We start from the raw sequence: 22,508 nt of genomic DNA, 5'->3' as shown, positions 1-22,508 counted from the left end.
TTTCACCAAATTCGCAAATGTAAATAAAAGGAAGATGCAAACACGCATTGAGATGTTATATACGAAATATTTTATACCCACACACTGATAAAATGCCGAAAGCAAAGGAAAGTTTGATCAACTATATTGTCAGCATGCAGGCAATTTGAATAACTTTGCATAGTGACCAATTGGTTTTTGTTGACATAAAAGGACACATATGTTTACATACATATGTATGTACAACTACGCAAGGGGATTTAGTGGTACAGTTAAGAATTCAGATTCAAATATTCAAAAATCGTTTTGGAAAATTTAACTTCCTAGGGTAATTATAATTTATTCCATTTCACAAGCAGAGAGCAGTATAATGTTTTGCAATTGTTAAACTCTGAAATAATATGGTGAGACAGAGAATATCGTGGTTAATTTTAAATATTAAACACAGTTTTTTCATTGTTTCAATAAGTGGGCTTGAGAACACATTGAAAATGCATATTGTACAGCTAACTTACATATCCTCAAAGCGTGATCAAGCAAAATACTTTGGTGTTTTAATATGAAATTCAAATAAAGTAAAGAAAGAGTAAAGATATATTTGGAAGGAACAATTAATATCGACTGCAGCACCATCTGTTTGACACGCAAGATTTCATAAAATATATTCAAATTGGCGGAACAGTTTCTGGGATTGGGGCGCAGGTATATTGGAATCGGGTCTCATCTACTTACTTATGCTTTATATGCAATACCAGCAAGCAGGCACTTTTGTCCAAAGCTAAAGCCATCAAAAATCAAAAATCTTGAAACTTTAAAGATTAAATAACTCTTAGAGAGCAAAGAAAAGTAAATATGACTTAAAACACTTAAAACGCAAATAAGTTGAAAATGTGTATGAGCATAATAGGTTTTAGTGTTCATAGCAATTACATTTATATATAAAATATGTATGCATATATGTACGTATATAAATACAAGAAAGTAATCACATTTCGAAGGCATACACAATTCTTTATCTGGTTTTATTTACTCAGCTTGTGTAAGCTGCTTGAATGTAATTGGAATTGTACTGCAACTGAAAATAGTTTACTTATAAACATATATGTAAACACGGTATATATATGTATATACAAGTATATATATATTTATAAATGTACAGGTGTATATATATACATATATGGCACCTGCGTGCACATCCAAGTAAATACACCAAGCTATACAGGAAACGGTTGTCCGTTTGTGCGGCCATATTTATGAAGAGTAAATAAAGACATGCCATTCTCCTTCTGAAGTCTGCAAGTTGCCTTTGATGCAGCAAGTGTGCAGAATGCCGCAAATAAAGGAGCAAAAGTATGCAAGGGGATATATTGAAAATGCAGGAAGCTACTAAGAGTCGTTGCATGACACACCGGATATGTTTATAATATGTGGTTGGTGACAGTGGATGGAGGACAATTTTATTATATTGCTTGCATGGAAATAACATTTAATCGTTTTCGAAAAGAAAGCTTAAGATAGTTCTGATCGAATATAATAAAAAAAGGGCAATAGAGGAAGTTAAGGGAAAAATAAATAGAAAGAAACAATTGGCTACGAGATGAAGTAATAAAAGTACGGGATCAGACAATAATGTACTTGAACCACGGTCACTTTTATCAATTCAATAGCAGTATTGGGTGCTGAATGTTTCATCCTTGTTTCTCTGGTTTATGTCAATAGTTTTGAATTATGCATGTGTATTTATCATACGAAATTTGAACAAATTGGAAAATTTATTATTGTATTTATTTTTATTTCTCTAACAACAAATTCGATTTAATGACCAAACCATATCATATCCATACAAAACTCCCAAACTTTAAATAAAATGGCAAAAAAATACAATACGCATTCTGACTTCTCATTTTTTTGAAATTTTACAAATTTATTTTGATATTATTGGCTCTGACTGCACACAGACGTTGATTATATATAAAAACATTGTTGAGAGAAATAACAAAAATAAGTATGTGCATACATATGTATGTAGTAATGTTGTATGTAATACTCGAGATGTTAGTAAACATAATGATTGAGGCATTAAGCTTAGTGTATCGATTAGTAAGTTTCTATATATGCATGCACCTTTAAGCATTTACATATTGCTACATATTTTTTGAATATGGTGTTCTTCGACATTATAGCAAGCCGTTAGGCGCCCTGCTAGTGATGTTAACAACCACATAAATGCATGCGAAGATAAGTACTTAAATAATCACAATTTCGCCTTAGAATATACAACTGCTCACAGCTTCTTGCGAATACTAAAATGCATACCCTCTTTCACACACACTGCTGACCATACCTTTGTACGAAGTAAAGTGCCTCTATGAGTCTTTAGCTGAACTACAAGCTTATATAAATCTTTATATTTATATATATAAAAAATGTGTGTATTTAGTTCTCAAAATCACTATAATAAAAATATTATCTTCGTTATTGTTTTATTTGACACTTATTTTCTAAATTCCAATAAAAACCATTTATAAAGGACAACTACTTCAGTATTTTTAGGTCTGCTTCAAAATAATTTCATTTTTTAACTTCAAGACTACACTAAGGTATTTTGACCACCGCAAGGTTTTCATTATTTCAATATATATATATATATAATATATTTCAAATATATTATATTTCAATTTCAATTATAATCATACCTCATAATCCTTGACACTTAATACCTCGACACGGCATGGCTCTCAATGTCGCTTTGAGTTTTCGGCACTACGGTATTAAAGTTGGTTTCAACTATTTTTGTCGTTCCCATTCACTGACGCATAATATTATTTCATTTTGTATGCAATCCTATATTATAAGTTACCGTTGTTCTTATCCCTCTGTGTTGTTGGTTGCACAAACGTGATCATAAGATTCCAATGCCCATCCGCCTCGGGTGTATGTGTTTGTAAGTGCACGGCTGTTTGTGCGTGTGTTTATATATGAATTTGACAAACTTTAGCTTTGCTTCGTTCAAAATTCCGCTTGTAATCAGTTAATTTAGTTTGAAAATTTTCTGCAATAACAAAAACAAATCACATTGCGCCACACCTTTACTTTACTACAAATAGCAATAGAAATAACAGTAAATAATTAGATTACTTAAAAGTTCGCAACAAGCGCACATACAAACAGCGAAAATCTCGCAACATAACGGAAATGTTATACTATTTACTTTGTTAATTCTCCATGTGTCCTGTCACGACAGCAAACTTTTTTCAGCGTGACACCTGCGCGCTCAGATTACAAATAAACTTTATCGCCTTTGCAGAGTTACGGTTGTTGTACAGTGTGTTGCATGCATGTGTGTCATAATTAGTTTATCCGGCTGCCAACACATTTCTGAGATATATTCGTTGGAACACATGTGGTTGTATTGCTTTCTCTGCGATTATTTAGCATTATACTGAGCTTGTGGGTAGTTGAACTTGGAATCCCATTGTTTAAGCTGAAATTGGAGAAGTAGAGCAAGCAAATCCACTTACGGTTATGAGTTAGCTTTCAGCTAAAAACAGTACTAAGATTTTCCTAATGATAATTAATGATTACTCAATTTATTTATTTGTAGACAGTCAGTGGATTGCGGCCAGTATATGGTTCTTTGTGAAGCTAGAAAAAATAACTCTTCTTTTTAGATCTTAAATGTCGACAAAACTCGTCACAAATCGACAAAGGTAACTCAGCTCACATGGATGAATAAAATTGTGAAATGGGAGGTTTTAGCCTTGATCTCGGAAAGGCGGAAAGTCAAGGAGGTGTTGAGATGTTTCTACCCCACTTGTACTTTACCGCGTAAACAATAATTAAGCAATATCCAGTTAGAACGGTTACAACTGGGCAAAGCCTAACCTAGTTAAGAAAAAAACTAGCTCATTCGCTTGCCCAGCGCTCGCTCCCGCTAGTTCCAGCTTCTCAAGAAGTACCATTTGGAATAATCACATTTTCACATTTATTTGATTTTTATTAGATTTCAACATCAAAATTGGATCTAGAGATAATTAAAAACTACTAATAAAACGTTTGAGTTGTAATTGTAAATAATCTGTAATTAAGAGCTAAATTTCACCGACAATAATAACAGGATGACTTTCCAAGATCTTGCAAATTTGGCGGTTTAACCTTTCGTGTCGCTTTGCTTAAAGGTAATTAAAGTCAATTGCAACACTTCTCTTTGCATGCAGCTAATTGCTCAATTATTCGCACTATACAAGTACTAGTTACGTTTATAAGGAAGGGGGTGGAGCAGGCGGATTCTTGAGGCACGAACATTTACAACAGTAGACACCTGAGTTTTTCGAAAAGTTTGAATGCAGTTTCATTGCTTTAGTTGCAAAAAAAGCAAAAACTTGCCCAGAATATTAATTTACTTTACTTCTTGAATTTGTTCAATACATTTCGTAATCGGTTTCTAAAATCACAATGAGACTGAACTCTTCTTCTTTTTTTTCATGAAAACAAACTATCAACCCTTGAGATTAACTCTTCAAAGGTTATTCAAAAAGCTGTAGTTTATCGATCTCAACATTTAATTTCAAGTTAAGATAAGTTGTTTTAAATATTGCAAGAACTAAGTATCAGTTTAATTAGAGTTTTTGGGGTGTGATGGATTAAATTAGAATAAGAGAAAGGGAATGGAATGGATCTGTAAAAGGTTTTTGTGTGATATCATCGAAAGATTGCGTTGAATAATTGATATGGATAGGAGAGAAAAAAGAGAATGCTAAGTAAACTGTTACGAAATTACTAAGTACATGGTCTTGGAGTATTTAAATCAGCATAGTCTGTATGTCTTTCTCTCATTTTTTCTTTTAAACCAGCGTACATAATAAATAATAGAAATATTATGCAGAACTAACAATGGGAGCACGAAAATCAAAGAGTGAATAGAAAGAGGGTTACCATCATTATTACCAGCAGGTATTAGCTGAAAGTGCATGATGAAGATGAATGAAAGATTGCAAACATGAATGAAGACATTACTAGCAGTACATGCAACCGTGTAGGTGCATAGACACATACATATGTCGTAACCGCAAAATTACCTCAAATGCAGTAGCTGTTACTCATTCAGCGCGCATCCATACAAGTGGCAGCGTTTCTCCAGCAGATATGTGTTGAATCGTTCCATTCACGTTTTTTTTGGGTGGCGCTTTGTTGCAGGACTGACATGCAACTCTGACATTTTGCAACATGTGCATATGCGAAAATGAGTGAGTACCTGCAAGCCGTGTGCCGACAGCATGAGGGGGGCGCTAAAGAAGGTTATACTCGTTTATGTCACACATATACACTCATGCACGAGGGTCGTTTGCGCGCCTCCCACCATTCAAAATACTAAAATCGCGAATTGGCTCCATTATGGCGCTCGTAAGGTCAGAAATATCTAAAGATGCCACTACAGTGGCTACATGTCTTCAATGAAGTGTGCCTGTGTTTTGCACTGCCCATTTTGAGAAATTGTTTTTGGTTCGAAATGATTTTATAGGAATTTCCGATTTTACCACAATTGAGGTTTGGATTCACGGTGCATGAAGTGATATATGCGTAAGTAAAGCACTTGGCTGAGTTGCAATGTTTGAAACATTTAATATAGCAGTCAGCATTGGAATCAAAGCAAAAACTTGCAGAAAATAGCAATAGGAATAAACATATTTTTTGGAGAAATTATTTTAATTTTAATATCACTTCATTTACCAAAAATGTATACGTTTTCTGGAACTTTTAGAAACACATACTTTTTTTGTGTGTCGATAAATGCTCTAGCTTGTAATTTTTTGATTCTAAAACAGTAAATATATTAATTTATAATATATAAATCACAATGTGTTATTTTAATATAAAAATAGCACATACATACATATACTACATATGTGTATACGTATATTCGTACGCATTTATCGTTTACAACGTCGACCCATACACCAGCCAACCATTACCATATATTTCGAAAAAATGCGGAAGCGAAAAAAATAAAGCGATTCTAGGCGATTATTTTTTCATTGTAAATGTATGTAAGTGTTTATATTGCGTTTTTCTTTCAATCTCATTTTTGTTGTTTGTCAGAAACAAAAAACTAGCTTCAAATAAACCACCCGCTACGTTTGTAGTAGTAAGCGCTTTTTTATTTTTGAAATGTGATATTCAATGCAGTAAAAGTACTCTTTTCGTTCTCTGTAGGTATGTAAATAATGTGAGCCACATCTTAAAATAGCAGATTAGCGTTGAAAGTTAAGTACAAGTTCGCATCTACAAAAGTACGGCAAGTTAAATGTGTTTTACATTCGTACATACTCGCATACTGGTTTACATAGCTTAATAATGCTTTGAAAAGATAATGTAATTCCTATAAAGATTCACAAAGTGATTAGCGACATTTCCCTCTCGAAGTCTGTGGCATAAAATTCAAACAGATTAAGCTGCTTATTCCATATTTGCATTTATTTTATTTATAGTCAAAATGCATATTTACCAATAAAAAAAAATAATATGTTGACCTTTAATTACAATAGTTACGAAATTTTTAAAATTTAAAATTTAGCTGGTTTGGAGAGTCCAATTGTTAATGTGTTTTTATTATGTTGATATACATATGCACATGCCCTTGATGTACCATACAATTTTCAGGTGCATCATTACTTACATTGTATGTAGCAGCCACTATAGAACAGAGCAGATAATTTTAAACCAAAGAAAATTATAGTAGGTTGAAACCCATTGGAATGGAAAGATAAAGTAACAAAAATTTAAGGGAAAATAATTTACGGACAAAAAAAGATTAAAAGCTGTTTTTTTTATTTTTTTTAATGTGTTATTTATCTATTATTTCGAAGTATCAGCTGTTTAGAGGGGTCAATTTTTGCATTTTCGAAAAAAATTTACCATAGTAACGTATACATTTTTATACCAACGGAAAGTAGAGATTTCAAGAAAGATAGAAACTCCTGAATTTTTAAAGAAATCTGATATTTTGGCTTGTGATTTCTGTTTAAAATTTTAACTAAACAAGAAGAACCCTTAACTTCGGTTGCACCGAAGCTAGAATACCCTTAACAGAACTTGATCCCGATCGTTTAATTTGTAATGCTATATGATCGTCATCCGGTCTAAACAATTTCTTCGGAGATTGCATTATTGCCTTAAATAATAATCCGTGCCAACTTGATTCTGATTGTTCAGTTTGTATGGCAGCTATATGCTATAGTGGTCCGATGTCGGCCGTTCAGACAAATGAGCAGCTTCTTAGTAAGAAAAGGCAGGCTAAATCATATTCGCTCATCATGCTGTTCATTTATGTATATATTTTATAGGATCTCCGACGTTTCTTTCTGGGTGTAACAAACTTCGTATATCTTGTTCAGGGTATAAAAAAATACTCTGTATGTAGGATATAAGAATGTAAGTTTACACCAAATCTCGTAAAAGAAGCTTGTTTTTTGTACAAGCTAAAAATAAAAAACCCAAAATCTTGGTTGTTTGAATTTTTCACATACATTTTAAGGTTATGTGGAAAAGGTTTTCATACAAAAATTGTAGATCTTTACCTATAACTTTGCCATATAACTTTCAACGCTGATAAGCTTTCAAAGTCAATGCTTTTTTGTTTGGAAGCGAACATTTAGAAGCCAGGCCTGTCAAGCGGTCTCTTGCAATTAAATCCGCGACTTTCATCAGCCAAAGCTGCTGATAGTGCAGCAACGTGATTTAACCAGCTGTACTAATGAGCTCATGTTGCAAGCAACTTATCAACAGTCTATATATGGAGGGCTTAAAATATATTTTAAAACTACATACATATGTATATACATACATATATATACATACATATATATACATACATATGTATGTGAAGTAGGCACACATATACTTACATATATGTACTTTGTTGTTAAAAAAATCATACTTGCGAATTTATTGTTCGAGCGAATGCTTGTTTTTCAAAAAATTGAAAGTGAGCAAAAACGTCAAGCGCCGATTAAATAACTTAGTAGCATATGCAGGTTTTCGCGTTGGCTTAAAATGTATGTGTATTTGTATAAAGCACCGTTTTGCGCATTTGTGCAACAAAATGCCCAATCAAGGGGCCACTACTTGGTTCACTGTTTTCGGGCTCAATTAAGTATGGCGACATTTTGAAACGCTTTTTTCTTATTTTATAGTTGTCATAATTCGAGTTGGATGGGCGAGTATGGTCAGCGCTTATCAGATTCATTAGTGCCAAATCTCAAACCAAAAGATTTCGTGCAAAAGTGGTATTTTGCGATACATTTTTAGAGCTTTTTCTGGTTGCCGATAATGTTGCCAAATGGAGTACATTGAAAGCTTCTTCTCGGTGTTAGTCAAAAGTGTAGAAGCACAATACGTATGAAAGCTTTGCTGAACACTCTATACCCTCAGATGTAGAAGGGTTTAAAATTAAACAAATAAGGAATAATTTGAGTAGGAACTACAAAATAATAAAAAACTTGAAGTTGAAGTGCCAGAAAACGCTCGATAAGATATTCGATATATGTAATCGGCCAAAATGTTCTTTGAAAAAAGTGCTCACGTTTCTTGCATAAGAGATTCAAACAGACCATCTTGAGTTTCGAAGATCCTATATAAATCATGTAGGCAGATGCAGAATATAATAGAAATAACAAATTAAAACCATAACTAAAATGTTTTTTTCCAGAAGTAAGAAAATGCTCAGCGTCTCCCTTATAGATAGGAGTGTAGTAAAGAGATATGGAAAAACAAGCTAAAATATAAACATGCATATAACATGCATCATATAATAAGTCCAGTTAAAGTGGACGTAGAGTCTACATATAATCCATATTCACCAAACATAATTCTAGCCCATATTCACTTTCTTACTTGTTATTGGATTTTCGAAATGCGTCTGGTCTCTCATGACCCAGACAAAATGCACTAAATCGCAAAATATTACTTATTAAAAATAATATTAAATAAACAAAATCTTGCTGCTCTAATTTTAAAACGCAAATTTATTTTTGCAATACCAGCTTAGCTGACTAATCATACTCATACATTCAATTAAATAAGTCAAAACGCATTTAAATTAATCTACCACATAAACGAACACTCGTATATGTAATTAAATATCACCCATACAAACGCACTTATGTAAATGTATAGAAAAGTATAAAACGCCGTCATGAGCTGCATAGAAACATACAAATGTTGGTTAAATGCGTCAGCGATAAGCAAATGGCTGAAGCCAGGCACAGGCACACATACTTACATACAATATATGTTGATATGTATTGCAATGGGCCGAGGTATATGTAAGTACTGCACTGATCATTATCAATGTGTCTACGCTACGGTTGAGTGCTACGGTTGATAAATCGGAAAACACTGCATTATAATACATGATACAGTGTCAACTGGATAAATGGAACTAGTTCCATATGTTGTGGAAAATTTAGTTTTCCATAATTTTATTTCAATCAATTTTATAGTAAATAGTAATCGAAGACACACTGACCCAGTCACGATTATATCACAAGTAAAATATAAGCAAACCATACATATAGATATACTTGTGCATATATGAGTGACGAGCTAGCTAGATTTTCATAGAGATTTAAAAGCGCATAAAGTTGTGTGCTTTTATTAAAACGCTCGGCGATGCCTTTAAGATAGTACTGTACAACGCATTTTATACTAAAACGCCTTTAGCTTTATGCAAACGGAATTAACACATATGTACAATTTATGCATATACATATGTCTAATTATAACTACAGCTTCGCTTAGTTGGTCAGTGTCATCAAGAAGAATTTGCGTTTTGATTTAAAACATAGAAGTGGGTAATTAGGTAAAGGGTAAAAGATTCTTTGTGGACGGTTACGTCGTTATGTGAAAAGTGTGGAGTTATATATACAATGGCACTTAATTGTTGTTTAGCTTTGCACTTTCAAGTCTCTAATCCATATCCTTTACATCTTTTTACTTGATTGTCATAGTAAAAACATCTTTTAACAAGAAAAAAGTTAACTTCGGTTGTACTGAAACATTAATAAACACACAGTTTCCGTAATCTTTGATTTTGATTGATCGATCAGTTTGTATAGCAGCTGTTTTAGTAGCCCGATTTGAAAAAATTTTTTAGAGTTTGTACCGTTGCTTTGAGCAGTGGTTCATGTCAACTTTCGTGAAGATATATCCTCAAACTAAAAAGTTTTCCATACAAGTACTTGATTTATATCGATCAGTTTGTGTGACAGCTATAAGCTATAGTGGTCTTATATCGGCGGTTCCGACAAATAAACAGCTTTTTGGGGAGAAAAGAGTGCAAAATTCAGATCGATATCTCAAAAACTAAGGGACTAGTTCGCGATATACAGATAGACGGACATGGTTAAATCAATTCAACTCGTCACGTTGATCATTTATATACATATTTTCCAGGGTCGCTGTTCAGAGTATAAATGTAAAGAGTGATTCTTAAGAAAAGTATATACTATGGAATTATGTTTGCTTCAACAAGTGATACATATTTCTTTACGCAACAAGGAATGTTCGAGATGATGGGGCAAGATTTTCGTCTAAAAATTTAAGTTTTGCAAATCAATGCACAATCGGATCAATTTCAGTTTTTCCTTTTCACTGACCACAGATTATGTTAACTTAAGACTATAAGAACTCAATTGAATATGTCTCAAATTTAAATAAGGCAAATCCAAAAATATTTCGATTCTCGAATTCGTCACTGTATCATCCCCATATTTTTTTTGTTGGGTTAGAAATACTTGTACAATCTGCGACATACTCTAGTACATTTTATTTGATTATTATATTTTTTTAAAATAATATTTTATGTATTGTTTAAAATATATATGGTATATGCATATATTAAGGGATATGTAAGAGGGTAATAAAAACACCTAAATATTTTTATGTAATACTACAAATAAAAAAATTTAAGGCAAGTTCTTAAATATTTCAGAATTAAATAATGTTTTCATGTACACAGTTTTCCAATATTGACCCAATTCAAGTTATGTTGTATTTACAAACAACAACTCCTATTTGCTTGCAATTACTATCCCAAAACAAATATTTATTATAATGTCTATAATGATTTAAATTTCATTAAAATTAAAATTAATACGCTCTCTTTTCTTCTCAGTCGTTTTGATAAGTATTTTCTTTTACCGGCAGTTATTAGCTATATATACGGCGTTTGCTTTAACATTAATTTTATATAACTAAGTGCTAGTCTAATTGCTTCTAAGAAATGAAACCCAACGATGTTCTTCCTTATAGAAGCATAGAACTTTTCGCATTTGATAACGCAACCTATATAAAATACATATAAACAGTAGTAGGAGATATCACGGGTAGACATCAAGTCCACAGTGACTTATTCATAGTTCTTACCCGGAACCGAAAGAGGCAGCCACAAGTGTGATAATCTGTAGAAATTCCAAATAACAATTCCAATAACATATATTTACATATATACAATTTTAGTAATCTGTATGTGAATTTGAATGCTTGCGCAGAGGGCAAACTTTGTGTTATTTGAAAATTTCCAAAGAAATGCTTCTTATATGTTTTAATTCTCTTTATATTCTGATCTTAAGATGAACCTTTGTAAAAGGTTATTTAAAATAACATAAGATTTGAAAATAATTTTCAGTTAATTACAATTTGTAAAAAAGTCAATTAGTTTCACGTTTAAGGCGGCTTTTTTGATATTCGAGTAAACTTGCTATGTTACAATTTCCACATTAGTGACCTCTTAAATGTGAGGTTATCAGGAATTGTGTTTGTCAGTTTTCATTAAAAGAGAACACACTTAAAAAAAATTAATTCAAAAGAAAATAGTTGTTTTTAATTAAAACCATTTAATCACATTAAAGTTATAAGCCCCTCATTGCACACGCCTGGCCTTTATTGCTACGTAGGCATCGATTATTTCATCCGTTTTAATACTATACTGACAATGAGTACTTATTGTGTCTAAGCAATTGATTCTATTCTGGTCGAATTTTGCAAAAAAATAAACATTTTCCTTCATGCCTTAATCTAGAAACGCATTGTCTTTTCTACTAAATATAAAATGGAAATATACCCGATTTTAAACAAAAATTCCATCAATTTATAATGTTTTATTCGAGTTAAAACTAAAACTTGCATAGACGAGCGCTTACCACTCTCCCAGAACAGTGAAAGTATTTTTCTAACAGTTCCGATTCCGTACGCGAAACTACTCCACGCTTACATATGTAGTTGTCTCAACTCAATGAAATTCATCAAAACTTATGTTGGAATATGTCTTTATAACAATTGAACAAGAAAATATATATAAATACTCTGAAGGCCCCTTCGCGTAATAACTCTGCATAAATTTGGTTTAATTATTAAAAAAAGAAAAACAATGACAATGACAGTAAATAAATTTAGAATTGGCACTTAAATTGCGTTGTGAAATTCAAATACATTACTAATAAAATACTAAATACACATGAGGCATGATGAGCGCTAAAATCCATTGCTAATCTCAGCATCTGTGCTCTTTCTATTACTATCGAAGTATGGAAAGTAGTACCAGCGTTGGTGTCGCGCGAACTCTTCGCCATCTTTCAAGGTCTGCCGTAATTTTCTGCAAACACAACAAATGACAATGTTCAATATTAGGAATATGTAAGTATATATTTATACATACTGGTTATTATTTCTGGCAAAGCCAAACATAAAATCGCACCCAAATATAATAAAATCGAGATACAAATGGACGGCAGTGGTTTAACAAAGTGATTACATAAGAGCTAGGGCTGCTGAAACCGAAGCCGGTAACTTGTATATTCGCCATGCCGCGATCACGTACCGAGGTTGGTGTAAATTCGGAGGCGTATTGGGCCTTCGTCTCGTAGCTCAACACGACCCCATAACGACTGACCATAATAGCGAGAATAGTCCCAATGCTGCTCCGTATCAAGTCTGTCTATCAGAAATTACCTGAACGGCCGGATTTGTGTTAGAACAAAAACTAGCTTTTGCACCACGATAACGACCCTGCTCAGGCATCTTTGCTTGTGCGCGAATATTTGGCCAAAAGCAACACATTAATGATGCCGCACCTACCGTATTCCCCAGATGTGGCTTCCTGTTTTTTGAGGATTGAAAAAAACGGTGGCATAAGTGCATTATATCTAGGGGTGATTACTTTCAAAGAGACAAAATAGATATTCATGAAAAAATAAACAATTTCTTAAAAAATACAAAATTGACGATACTTTTTGAACAAACCTCGTACGCTAAACAACTTCGAGCAAACGCACTTATACACATATTAAGCTATAAACAACAATGTCAGAAGATAGACAGTTTGTTTACCTGCGCTTGTGAACCGTAAAAAGGTAGATTTGTAGTCTAAAATGTCACGGTGGGTAGCCTAATTTTAGGCGCTTTAGTTCATTCCCGCGTTAATGCCTCTTCATGGGGTGCAAGTACTGGTAACTGTATGTTTATGTTACTGTTTTTCTATATTTTTTGCGTATTTCAAAAGTTAATAATTCATATGTGTGCGTTATTCGTCTGCATGTGCTGTTGTTGTCGCGATGCAATGTGGAAATTTGTCAAGTTCGTCCGGTATATATAAATACACTTAATAGGGTCTCCAACGTTTCCTTCTGGGTGTTACAATTTTCGTGGCAAACGTTTACGGTATAATGATACTAACAGAAATATGCTTTGTTTATAATTAAAATTTGTTTATATTCTTAATACCTTGAGATTTACATCATAAAGTCGTGTATATAGAAATATCAAAGATACTCTTGACCGAAATTCACTACATTTCCATAAGGGGTGATTCTTCTCATTAACTAGTAGGCTATATGTATATGGACATACACAGAAAAAATTCACAGACATTTCACGGCGTTGTCATATCATTGTGCAGTAGTCAGCCACTATTCTCACAAATCACAAACGGATAAGTGATAGCAATCAAAGCTGGTATGGAAGCGATATATAGATAATTACGCCCCAAACACCAAAGTGCATACGAGGGTGAAAGCACCAAGCTGATGAAATAGAATACTCCAGTTATCAAGTTCAGACCGAGCATGCGCTTTTGTAGCCTAAGTATTCAAATACTGCAAGCGAAATTTCGTTTATGAACAATACAGACTCAGACTTAAATTTCTACAACTTACCCATTATGTATGTGAGGTAGAACACGATATCTGTGGATAAGCCAGAAATGAAACGGAAGAGCGCAAATGTTGGCAAATTATTGGAATAACTTGTAAGAAAATCACTAAAAGCACCAGTTAAATTATGCAGATCATTGCAGGCAGACATTCGACTTTTTCCGCTAAGAAACCGAAAAACACTGTTCCTGTAACGGAACCCACAAAGTACAGTGATTGACCCACAGCCGACTGGAAAGCGTTATCACACACCCAATTCAGCCGGAAGCGAAAAATAATATAATTATCTTGGATTTGATTAATTGTATGTAGGATAATTTTAAAATTATGTTTTATAAATATTCGTAAGCATGGCTGGGCATATAAGAATGTGCTTGCCAACAATTAGATCTGAACGATCTTAAATGCTGGCTTTGGAAGTAGCGTCAGACGCTATGTAAAATTTGATTATTACGATGGTTGAAGATCATTAAATATAATGCTACTACCGAAATTGTAATACTGTGTATCGTTGTTTGTGAATTGCAACTTTTATAAAAGAATATAAAAATTGGCTCGCCATCGGCTATATCGTCGAGAAGTGTGCAATGTGAACTTTGAGTTTGGGCATAAACTGCACGTATTTCATCAAAACTAGCGTTGGCCAATTTCTCATGATAGCGCCTGGTTGGAATTTAAAAATATAATATGCAAATTAAAAACAAAGGAACGTGCAAACTAGTGTATTAATCAGTCCTTAACGGAATTATATACATGCAACGTTTTATGACACTAGCGCCACTTTATAACACGGAAAGTGAAACAATCATTACAGTTTATTCTTTCAAAGCCGTATATAACTCCTTTTTCCGCATTAAACTTTTCATACTTAATATAATATTTAAGATTTTTTACCTCTTGCAATTCACTCCTTTGAATGTTTTGTCGAAAAAAAAAACATATGCTTCGATGAAGGGATATTCGTAATTGCGAAACATAACAAAATGAGAAATTGAAAACGACCGAAGTTGTAGTAGTTTGATTTCTCCAAAACAGCATTGGTGCCAAGCCCATCATATAGTTTTTTGATATTAACATATTATGAAGAAATTAAATTTTGCGTTGCACGATTTTTACTACCTTTCGACAAGCCTGCAACGCTTACACTTTCTCCACAGTTCATGGTCAATTAGACAATACTTGCAAAAACCATCCCAAATTTTCAAACACCACGATCGGCTTTGATACACTTCAGCCGGTTGCTAACAGTTAGTTGGCGTGTCTGTAGATATAAACAATGATGCTGCCATCGCACAGTGATTCGTGTACATGTGATTCGTGGTAAGAGAAGGTGAATAATAAATAAATCTCAGAATCATAATTCTAAGATTCTGATTTTTTAAAAAGAACAAGCAAATAATTTCTAAACTGTCATTTGATAAATGTAAGGAATTTTTTGAAATAAGAAGAATTCCCCATGAGTTTATTAAATAATTTCATGGATCCATCTATAGTGTTATACTTTCTTTATGAAGTATTGTATTTGCAACGGCTTATGGAAGCACATTTTGAGTATAAGTTTAAAAATAAATAAAAAATCTTTGTTGAAAGCTACACACTGTGCATATCCGCCAAAAGTCAATACTGAATCTCTGTTGTTAGATAATAAAAGCCAAAATAATCGTGAACTAAAATAAAAGGAGGAAATCAAATAGGTAACAACAACGGCATGACTTTTACTTTGGCCAACTGTTTTAAAGCTTGATAACATTAAAATTCTACAGCTTTCTTACAAAATCTGAACTTGCCTGTTTGTAAGTATATGTGAGTACTGGTAAATTCGAGCGATGTGTGTGCGTGACTGTCTGTGTACTTGGCAGTTCATTTAATTCTAAATAATTTATTGACCTATGAATTGTTGTCTTTGTTTTTATTTGTTTAGGTGAGGTTTGATCATATTTTCTACGCTTAGATAAAAGTATAGTAAGTAAGCTCTCATGCATTCTTTTTTTAAGCTGTTTAAAAAAAGTACATCTTGTTGTTAAGTTAAATGCTAATAAGAGCTCACTTTTATCCAGATTTTTGCATTTTTGCAGGAGAGTATATAAGAAAGAATAAAATAGCAGCAATATTTTAAAACCTGGCGTATGTGGATCAAATTTAGCTAAAGGAAAATATTTTTATATATCGCTTGAATAAGCGTAACGGGATATAGGAAATTTTTTTAAAATAGAATGACAGAAATCATATTTCCCTGTATGAACCGAGTGAACAAAATCATTGGATTAATTGCCGATAATGAGCAACAAAGGTTTCCTTATGAGAATTATATATATGAAATATACAAAACAACAAAAAAAGTCTCTGAGTTCGGTTAAATGGAGATTAGATGTTTCCATATAAATTAAGCCGTAAAATCTCAAGTATTAGCATTGTATATCAAAACAGCATAGCCAATCAAAACAGTGTTTATTAAAAATTACTAAGATAGATGGAATTCCAGTTTAAGCCTTAAATCAAAAAATTATATTTATCCATGAATATATCAACTTTAGTTTAGATAACTGAAATAATAAAAGGACACCAGATGACGGCTCAGGAATGGCAAATAACACCACATAATGTACTTTCAGTATATTTCCAGTTTAAAACCCCGTCAACCTCTGAAAATAGATCATAATCACAAACAGAAAATATTGTTAAAAATCGATAATTTTTACGAAATATTTTTAGAAGGCTTCGTCCAAGAGTTGTGGAGTTTAAAACACTTATCATACAGTTTTATAAATTAATTAATTACATTAATGGCAAGACTTCTCTGCGATCAATTTCATTTTTGATAACTATAACAATTACCGATAATTGCCATTAATTAAGTAATAACAGGGTTAGCCCCCTACATACTGTGTATTATAATACTAAATAATGAAAAGATCAATTTATGTTTTTGAAATTAATATTTAATATACATTTAAACGAAATTGGCAGTTTTTTATCAGTTCAATACATATTGAATAAAAAAGTTGCATGCAGTGTAGTTAGTGTTACTTGGCGGTTATTTACGAGTATCCCATGAGATAATCTCATGAGATAAACAGAATTGCGTTGCTTTTGCGCAACATAATTTTTTTAACAGCAGAGCATAAAGAAAGAGAGTCACAAATACAACAAATCGTCAGTAAGTGAGTGTGAGCGTTGACAAACATCTATAGATAAAATAGAAATTGGAACAAAACAACAAAAAAAGTTTTTAAAAACCGTAGCAATAGTTAAAACAATGACAACAATATGCGCAGCAGCCACACGACAGAGATATGTACAAGTATAAATAAAATAACAACAACTAGTGCACGCATCAGCAATTGCCTATCAACAAAACAATGCTTCGTCGTCAGCGACGCCGACACATTCGGCAAGTACTGCTCTTGAATTGATAAGAAGCACAAAGTCATACAGTTGAAGCTGCATATTGTGCTTACGACGTCTAACGCACACATACACACAAATCACGCACCACGAAGAGCATTTGTAGAGTTTTTGGTGCTCATTTCTGCTGATGCTGCTATTACATCCTTATTTGCAGCGCTGCCTCTCTGGCTATTTGGTGCGTAGCTTCGTAGATTTGCTGGTCAGTTGGATGCTGTTGCGCTGCCACTCATTGCATTGCTGATACTGCTGTTACTGTTCGATTTCGTGTAACATTTAGTTAACAGCGAACTTTTAATTGAAACGGACGTGCGAAGCGGGTGAACTTTTTCGCAATTTCTCAAAATCGTGGATTGAGAAAATTCTATGAAAACATTTTTTTTTCAAACTTGACAAATTGTGTTTGGTGTGAAAATTTGAATTCTATCAAAACTTCACGCAATGTTACTGTACAGTCAATGAATAAAAGGTATAAATGTGTAGAAAATATGTTTCGTGAAAATCCAATAGTGTGCCAGTCAGCAAAGTCATTGCCACGTATCGCATAATGTTGTTGGGCATGCGTATGCACGTGTGTTTATGTCAACAAACATAATTCTCATTGTTTGGCAAAAATTTGCTTGATGCGATTTCGCGTTGAAGCTGCCTTTGTGTGTACGTACGATTTTACTGATGTTGCTAAAGTTTATAGCTCAAACCAGCAAACAAGTAATCGCTTATTGTTTTTAATATGTGACGTATTTTATAAAAGAAATTAAAATGAATAAATCAAAATTATGAGAAAATCTTTTCATGAAAATTGTTTCACTCTGATATGAAATGAACAAAAATTGTTGTTAAAAATATCATATAAAAAACTGTGAAATACGTTGTCTTAATATTTATTATGAATATAACTTTTTACTATATAATAATTGTTTTTTTTAAGAAACAGCATAATAATAATGTAAAAATATATATATATATATATACATATGACACGCACATAAGTAAAAGTTTTTTAAACTATAAAGATCATTGACGTCGATCTTTAAAATAGTAAAGTTAAGATTTCTACCCTGGTGCAACCACTACTTTTAAAATGCGCTGAAGCGCTTTACTTAATTATTTCTGTTAAGTCTAATGTTATTTTAAACTAAACTTGAGTGACATTGAAAACAATTAAAAATTTTCTAAAAATCGGTTTAGAGCTTACAATTTGCATCAATAATTTTGTTTTAAGAGTTCTTCATTTTTATTAGGTTTTATTCTCAAAATACGCGAATTTTGGATGCCCATGGAGAGATTTTTTTTTATACTTTTAAAAACATCATAAAAAGTAAGGAAGGGCTACGTTCGGGTGTAACCGAACATTTGATACTCTCGCAAGGGAAACCGATATACGAGATTTTGTTACCTCACACACTAAATTTGGTTGAAATTGGTCAAGCAGTTCCTGAGATATAGGATTTCACTTAAAAGTGGGCTCCCAGAAAGCTCCTTATGCGGTCCTGGTTGTGAAATTTAATAATTGTAGCTCTTTTATTCAGTAAGTTTTTGCACTTTTAGTAATTTTCAACAAAACCCTTATATGGACGAAGGCGTTCTTATTATCTGATTTTGCCCATTTTCACAATGTATGAAGAGATGCGAAAAGACTTCTTCTCAGTTTGGTTGAGTTAGCTTCAGTAGTTTGAAAATCATTCTATTAGATATATGGGGCCTAAAGGAATTATTGAAAAGGATTCTCTTCGAATTTCTATAACATATCTCACAGATTGACCGATATTTTCAATAAAATGTTCGCTGCAGAAACTGGGGTCCACAAATTCAATATATGTGGGGTTGAATACCCCCGATTTAGACAATTTTTCGTAATAAGGCCGCCCAATTTAAAGTCACTATTCATTCAAAGTCTTATCCAGATACATTCATTAGTGCTTGAATTGCGTACTGGAAAGTAAAAGCATGGAAATATGAGAAGAATATTATGTACCCAATTTAATTTCAGTCTTGTATCTTATTGTGGAGCTTAGTTAAGGCAATTTATATATAAAAACTTATCCCCGTTTTTATGAAAATGTGGAAAAAATTAAATTTATAGCGGGTATAGTCCTGTTTCATATGCTTTCAATCCGTAGTACTTTGTAGTCAACCCTGTCGTTTAGTAGAAAGAGCTAATTCTATGTGCCAGCTTTACATTTAGATATTTTAGCGGCCAATCTATTTTCAAATTGCAATTAATTTCTTTCATGTGAAATAAGAAATTTTGTGAATATTATATACATATCTACATAATGTGGATTCGTGTATTAAAAAACTGTTCAAAATTTTTCTAAATTTTTCTTCCAGAATTTTAGAAGTTGGAAAATCTTTCCTATATACCATATTTTCAAAAAATTACTTTTGCATGCCAAATTTACATTTACAAGGAATTTAACGCAAGTGCCGCGCCTTGCCGCCTCAATGTAGACAACACGCGCTTTATTACTAGCTTACTCATACGTCGGTTGTAGCTGACACTGCCATTGACGATGGCAGCACAAAAACAAACACAAATACAGTCATTGTGAATGCCAAATGTGTGATATATTTTATGCTCCTCAACACACAGCATGCGTATCATTACATGCTTTTAGGCGCACGCGCTTTGTGTCGTATAAAGAGCACTTCCTCTCTACTGTAAAGCATTATTCCAAAAGTCTCCACACAGTATTTGCAATCTGCTCAGCCTCTGGGGCATGGCACTGGTATAAATATGTATATATATATTTGTAAGTGTATGCGCCAAACAGATGCACATGTGTGACTTATTTGTTTGCTTAATGGCGTGTTAGATCCCATTATATCGTGACTGTTTGGTGGTTTACCGTCCGCAATACTAACTACTGTCCGTTAGTACAGCGCTTGTATGTATGCCGTATGCGTGCTTCTCCGTTATAATTTAATATGCTAGAGGTTGTCACCGGCTTCCAGCCAAAATTTATATCATGTGTCAATATTAAATTATAACTTCGGATTAACTTCATTTGGTATTTATTCACCCCTTTGTGTTTTTTTTTTGTTTGTTTAATTTTTGTAATTTCATTACTTTTTTATATTTGCACTACTGTTCTCAATAAATCCCTATATACCTATATATTTTGTAACAACCTCCTTCGACCATGGTTCTTAATCATTAACTGCACTGCACAGTGCGTCAAAGTGAAATTTAAAATGATTTCCTTCTCTTGCATACATCGTCGAGAATCAATTTGCATTTGATCCGCCCGTTACAACTGTTTTTATATCATTATTTATTTTTTTCACTACCAAACATCACGGTAGCGTTGTATTGACCAACCACAAAAGTTATTTATCTCAGTGGCTACATTATTATCAGCACTCTGCTACATATTCAATGCTTAGCTTTTTCATCTGCGTCACCTCTATTGCCTAGTTATTTTTTTATTATCGCTCCTCTTCTTATTCAATTTCCAATCTCTCAGCTGCTCATTATTAATAATTGTCTGCTCCAAATGATTTCCATATCCATATCTCCACTGAAGGTAGACTTTTAGGCGAGTAATATGGGCAATATTATTTTTAGTTTTAACAAGAACCCGAAAGAAACACACACACAATCGGTTACAATTAAAGAATTGTGTAAATATGTATGTACATATATGTAATTATGGCTTTAGAAATGTAATATTTTTTTAGTTTCCTGAACCAAATAATCAATAAGGAACAGGTCATATCATGCCTCATCAAAGTCAAATTTCAAATAAGTGCGAACTATCCAAATTGCTGTCACCGTTTAACGGTCTGCCTCTGAGTATAAAATTTATTTTAGAAATACTAGCAAATAATTATTGCTTTCGCATTGCGATCTTAGTTAATTAAATATTGATATCCTAAATAATACACTTAATAAAAATTTATAACTGTCGCCCAGAGGCGTTGATGTGATGCTTGTACGTTTTTCGGTTGATTACTACAATATTGCTCGCGCAAAAAGTCGTACAATACAAAATTGCTTTTTAAAAAAGGGATGAATATAGGAAATGCAGAATTGGTGAAAAGCGTGCATGAAAAAAATAAATTACAAACAAAAATATAAAAATACAAAAACAATAAAACGGGTGATATACCGTAAATATAGGAAATGCAGCTTGTAGGCGTATTGACAGTATTCCAAAGCTTAATTTGAAAAAGCAAACTGAATGCGAACGTGGCTGCTTTTGCTCAGTTATTTTTATTTAATTTTAAATCGCATATACCACTTTAATTACACTTAAGCCCGATGTTATAAACCAGGCGGGTATAAAACCATTAATACACCGTGAAACAAAAGAACTGACCAACAAAGAAAAAAAACACTTGCTTAACTTACAAAGTGAACGCCGTCAACACGCGCTTCAGTTGTTGTAGTTGCTTCTATTCATTATCTGCCACACACAGGGGCATCATGGGATTAATAAGCTGTCGCCTCTGGTGGCTGCTACTCATTAATGGACTGCTGCAGCAGACGACGCTTCAGAGTGTGTCCTTTGTGGGCGCATCGCTGATTGAGCCATCAACACGAGCTAATGGTGAGCGCAAATACTCGTAGCTTAAAATATAATGATTATTATTGATATGAATGTGTATATGTATAAATATAATTTTTTTTTTGTTTGCTGAAGCGCCGAAATTAATTTTCATTTTGGAAATTTAATCATTCTCTCATTACGGGAAGAACGGTTGTAGAAAAAAATGCCCTTAATTTCAGCAAAAATGCATACTTTGTTGCAATATGTATTTATTTAGTCGCTTAACTGTTATAAATAAACGTGCATGAGGATGTGCCGCAGCTACATACTTATTCATAAAAAGGTGCTGCATTTTTTGCGGCCATAAATAAAACAATAAAACCTGCATTATGTGATTTTCGACATTGTAGCGCAAATATATATT

General features: G+C 33.0%; 1 protein-coding gene, 1 long non-coding RNA gene and 1 pseudogene across 19 annotated transcripts in view; 1 reads left to right on the top strand and 2 right to left on the bottom strand.

Annotated features, from left to right (window-relative positions):
- The window catches only part of LOC106615948 (very low-density lipoprotein receptor), a 251,414-nt gene that overhangs the window by 110,274 nt on the left and 118,632 nt on the right, over positions 1–22,508 (top strand). For 2 of the 18 annotated variants that reach the window (XM_036372691.2, XM_036372684.2), the window contains exons 1-2: positions 17,870–18,060; positions 21,602–22,144. The exons of 11 other annotated variants lie outside the window; for them this stretch is intronic. In XM_036372691.2, coding sequence (XP_036228584.2) covers positions 22,021–22,144 — 124 coding nt within the window. In that variant the 5' untranslated portion in view covers positions 17,870–18,060; positions 21,602–22,020. Of the gene's footprint in view, positions 1–17,869; positions 18,061–21,596; positions 22,145–22,508 lie in introns of those variants that run through there. 5 more of the 18 variants (XM_036372690.2, XM_014232350.3, XM_036372686.2 and 2 more) reach the window with 5 other exon arrangements.
- LOC118682823 (uncharacterized) lies at positions 12,350–13,063 on the bottom strand. The gene is made up of 2 exons (XR_004978627.2): positions 12,695–13,063; positions 12,350–12,631 (listed from the first exon to the last, which is right to left on the bottom strand). It is a non-coding gene; the product is annotated as an uncharacterized lncRNA (long non-coding RNA).
- LOC138855810 (solute carrier family 22 member 3-like) lies at positions 13,896–15,243 on the bottom strand (annotated as a pseudogene).

The sequence above is a fragment of the Bactrocera oleae genome, chromosome 2 (genome assembly GCF_042242935.1).
Source record: "Bactrocera oleae isolate idBacOlea1 chromosome 2, idBacOlea1, whole genome shotgun sequence".
Classification (NCBI taxonomy): domain Eukaryota; kingdom Metazoa; phylum Arthropoda; class Insecta; order Diptera; family Tephritidae; genus Bactrocera; species Bactrocera oleae.
Note: the sequence above shows the minus strand (reverse complement) of the source record. Positions and strands in the feature narration are given on the sequence as shown.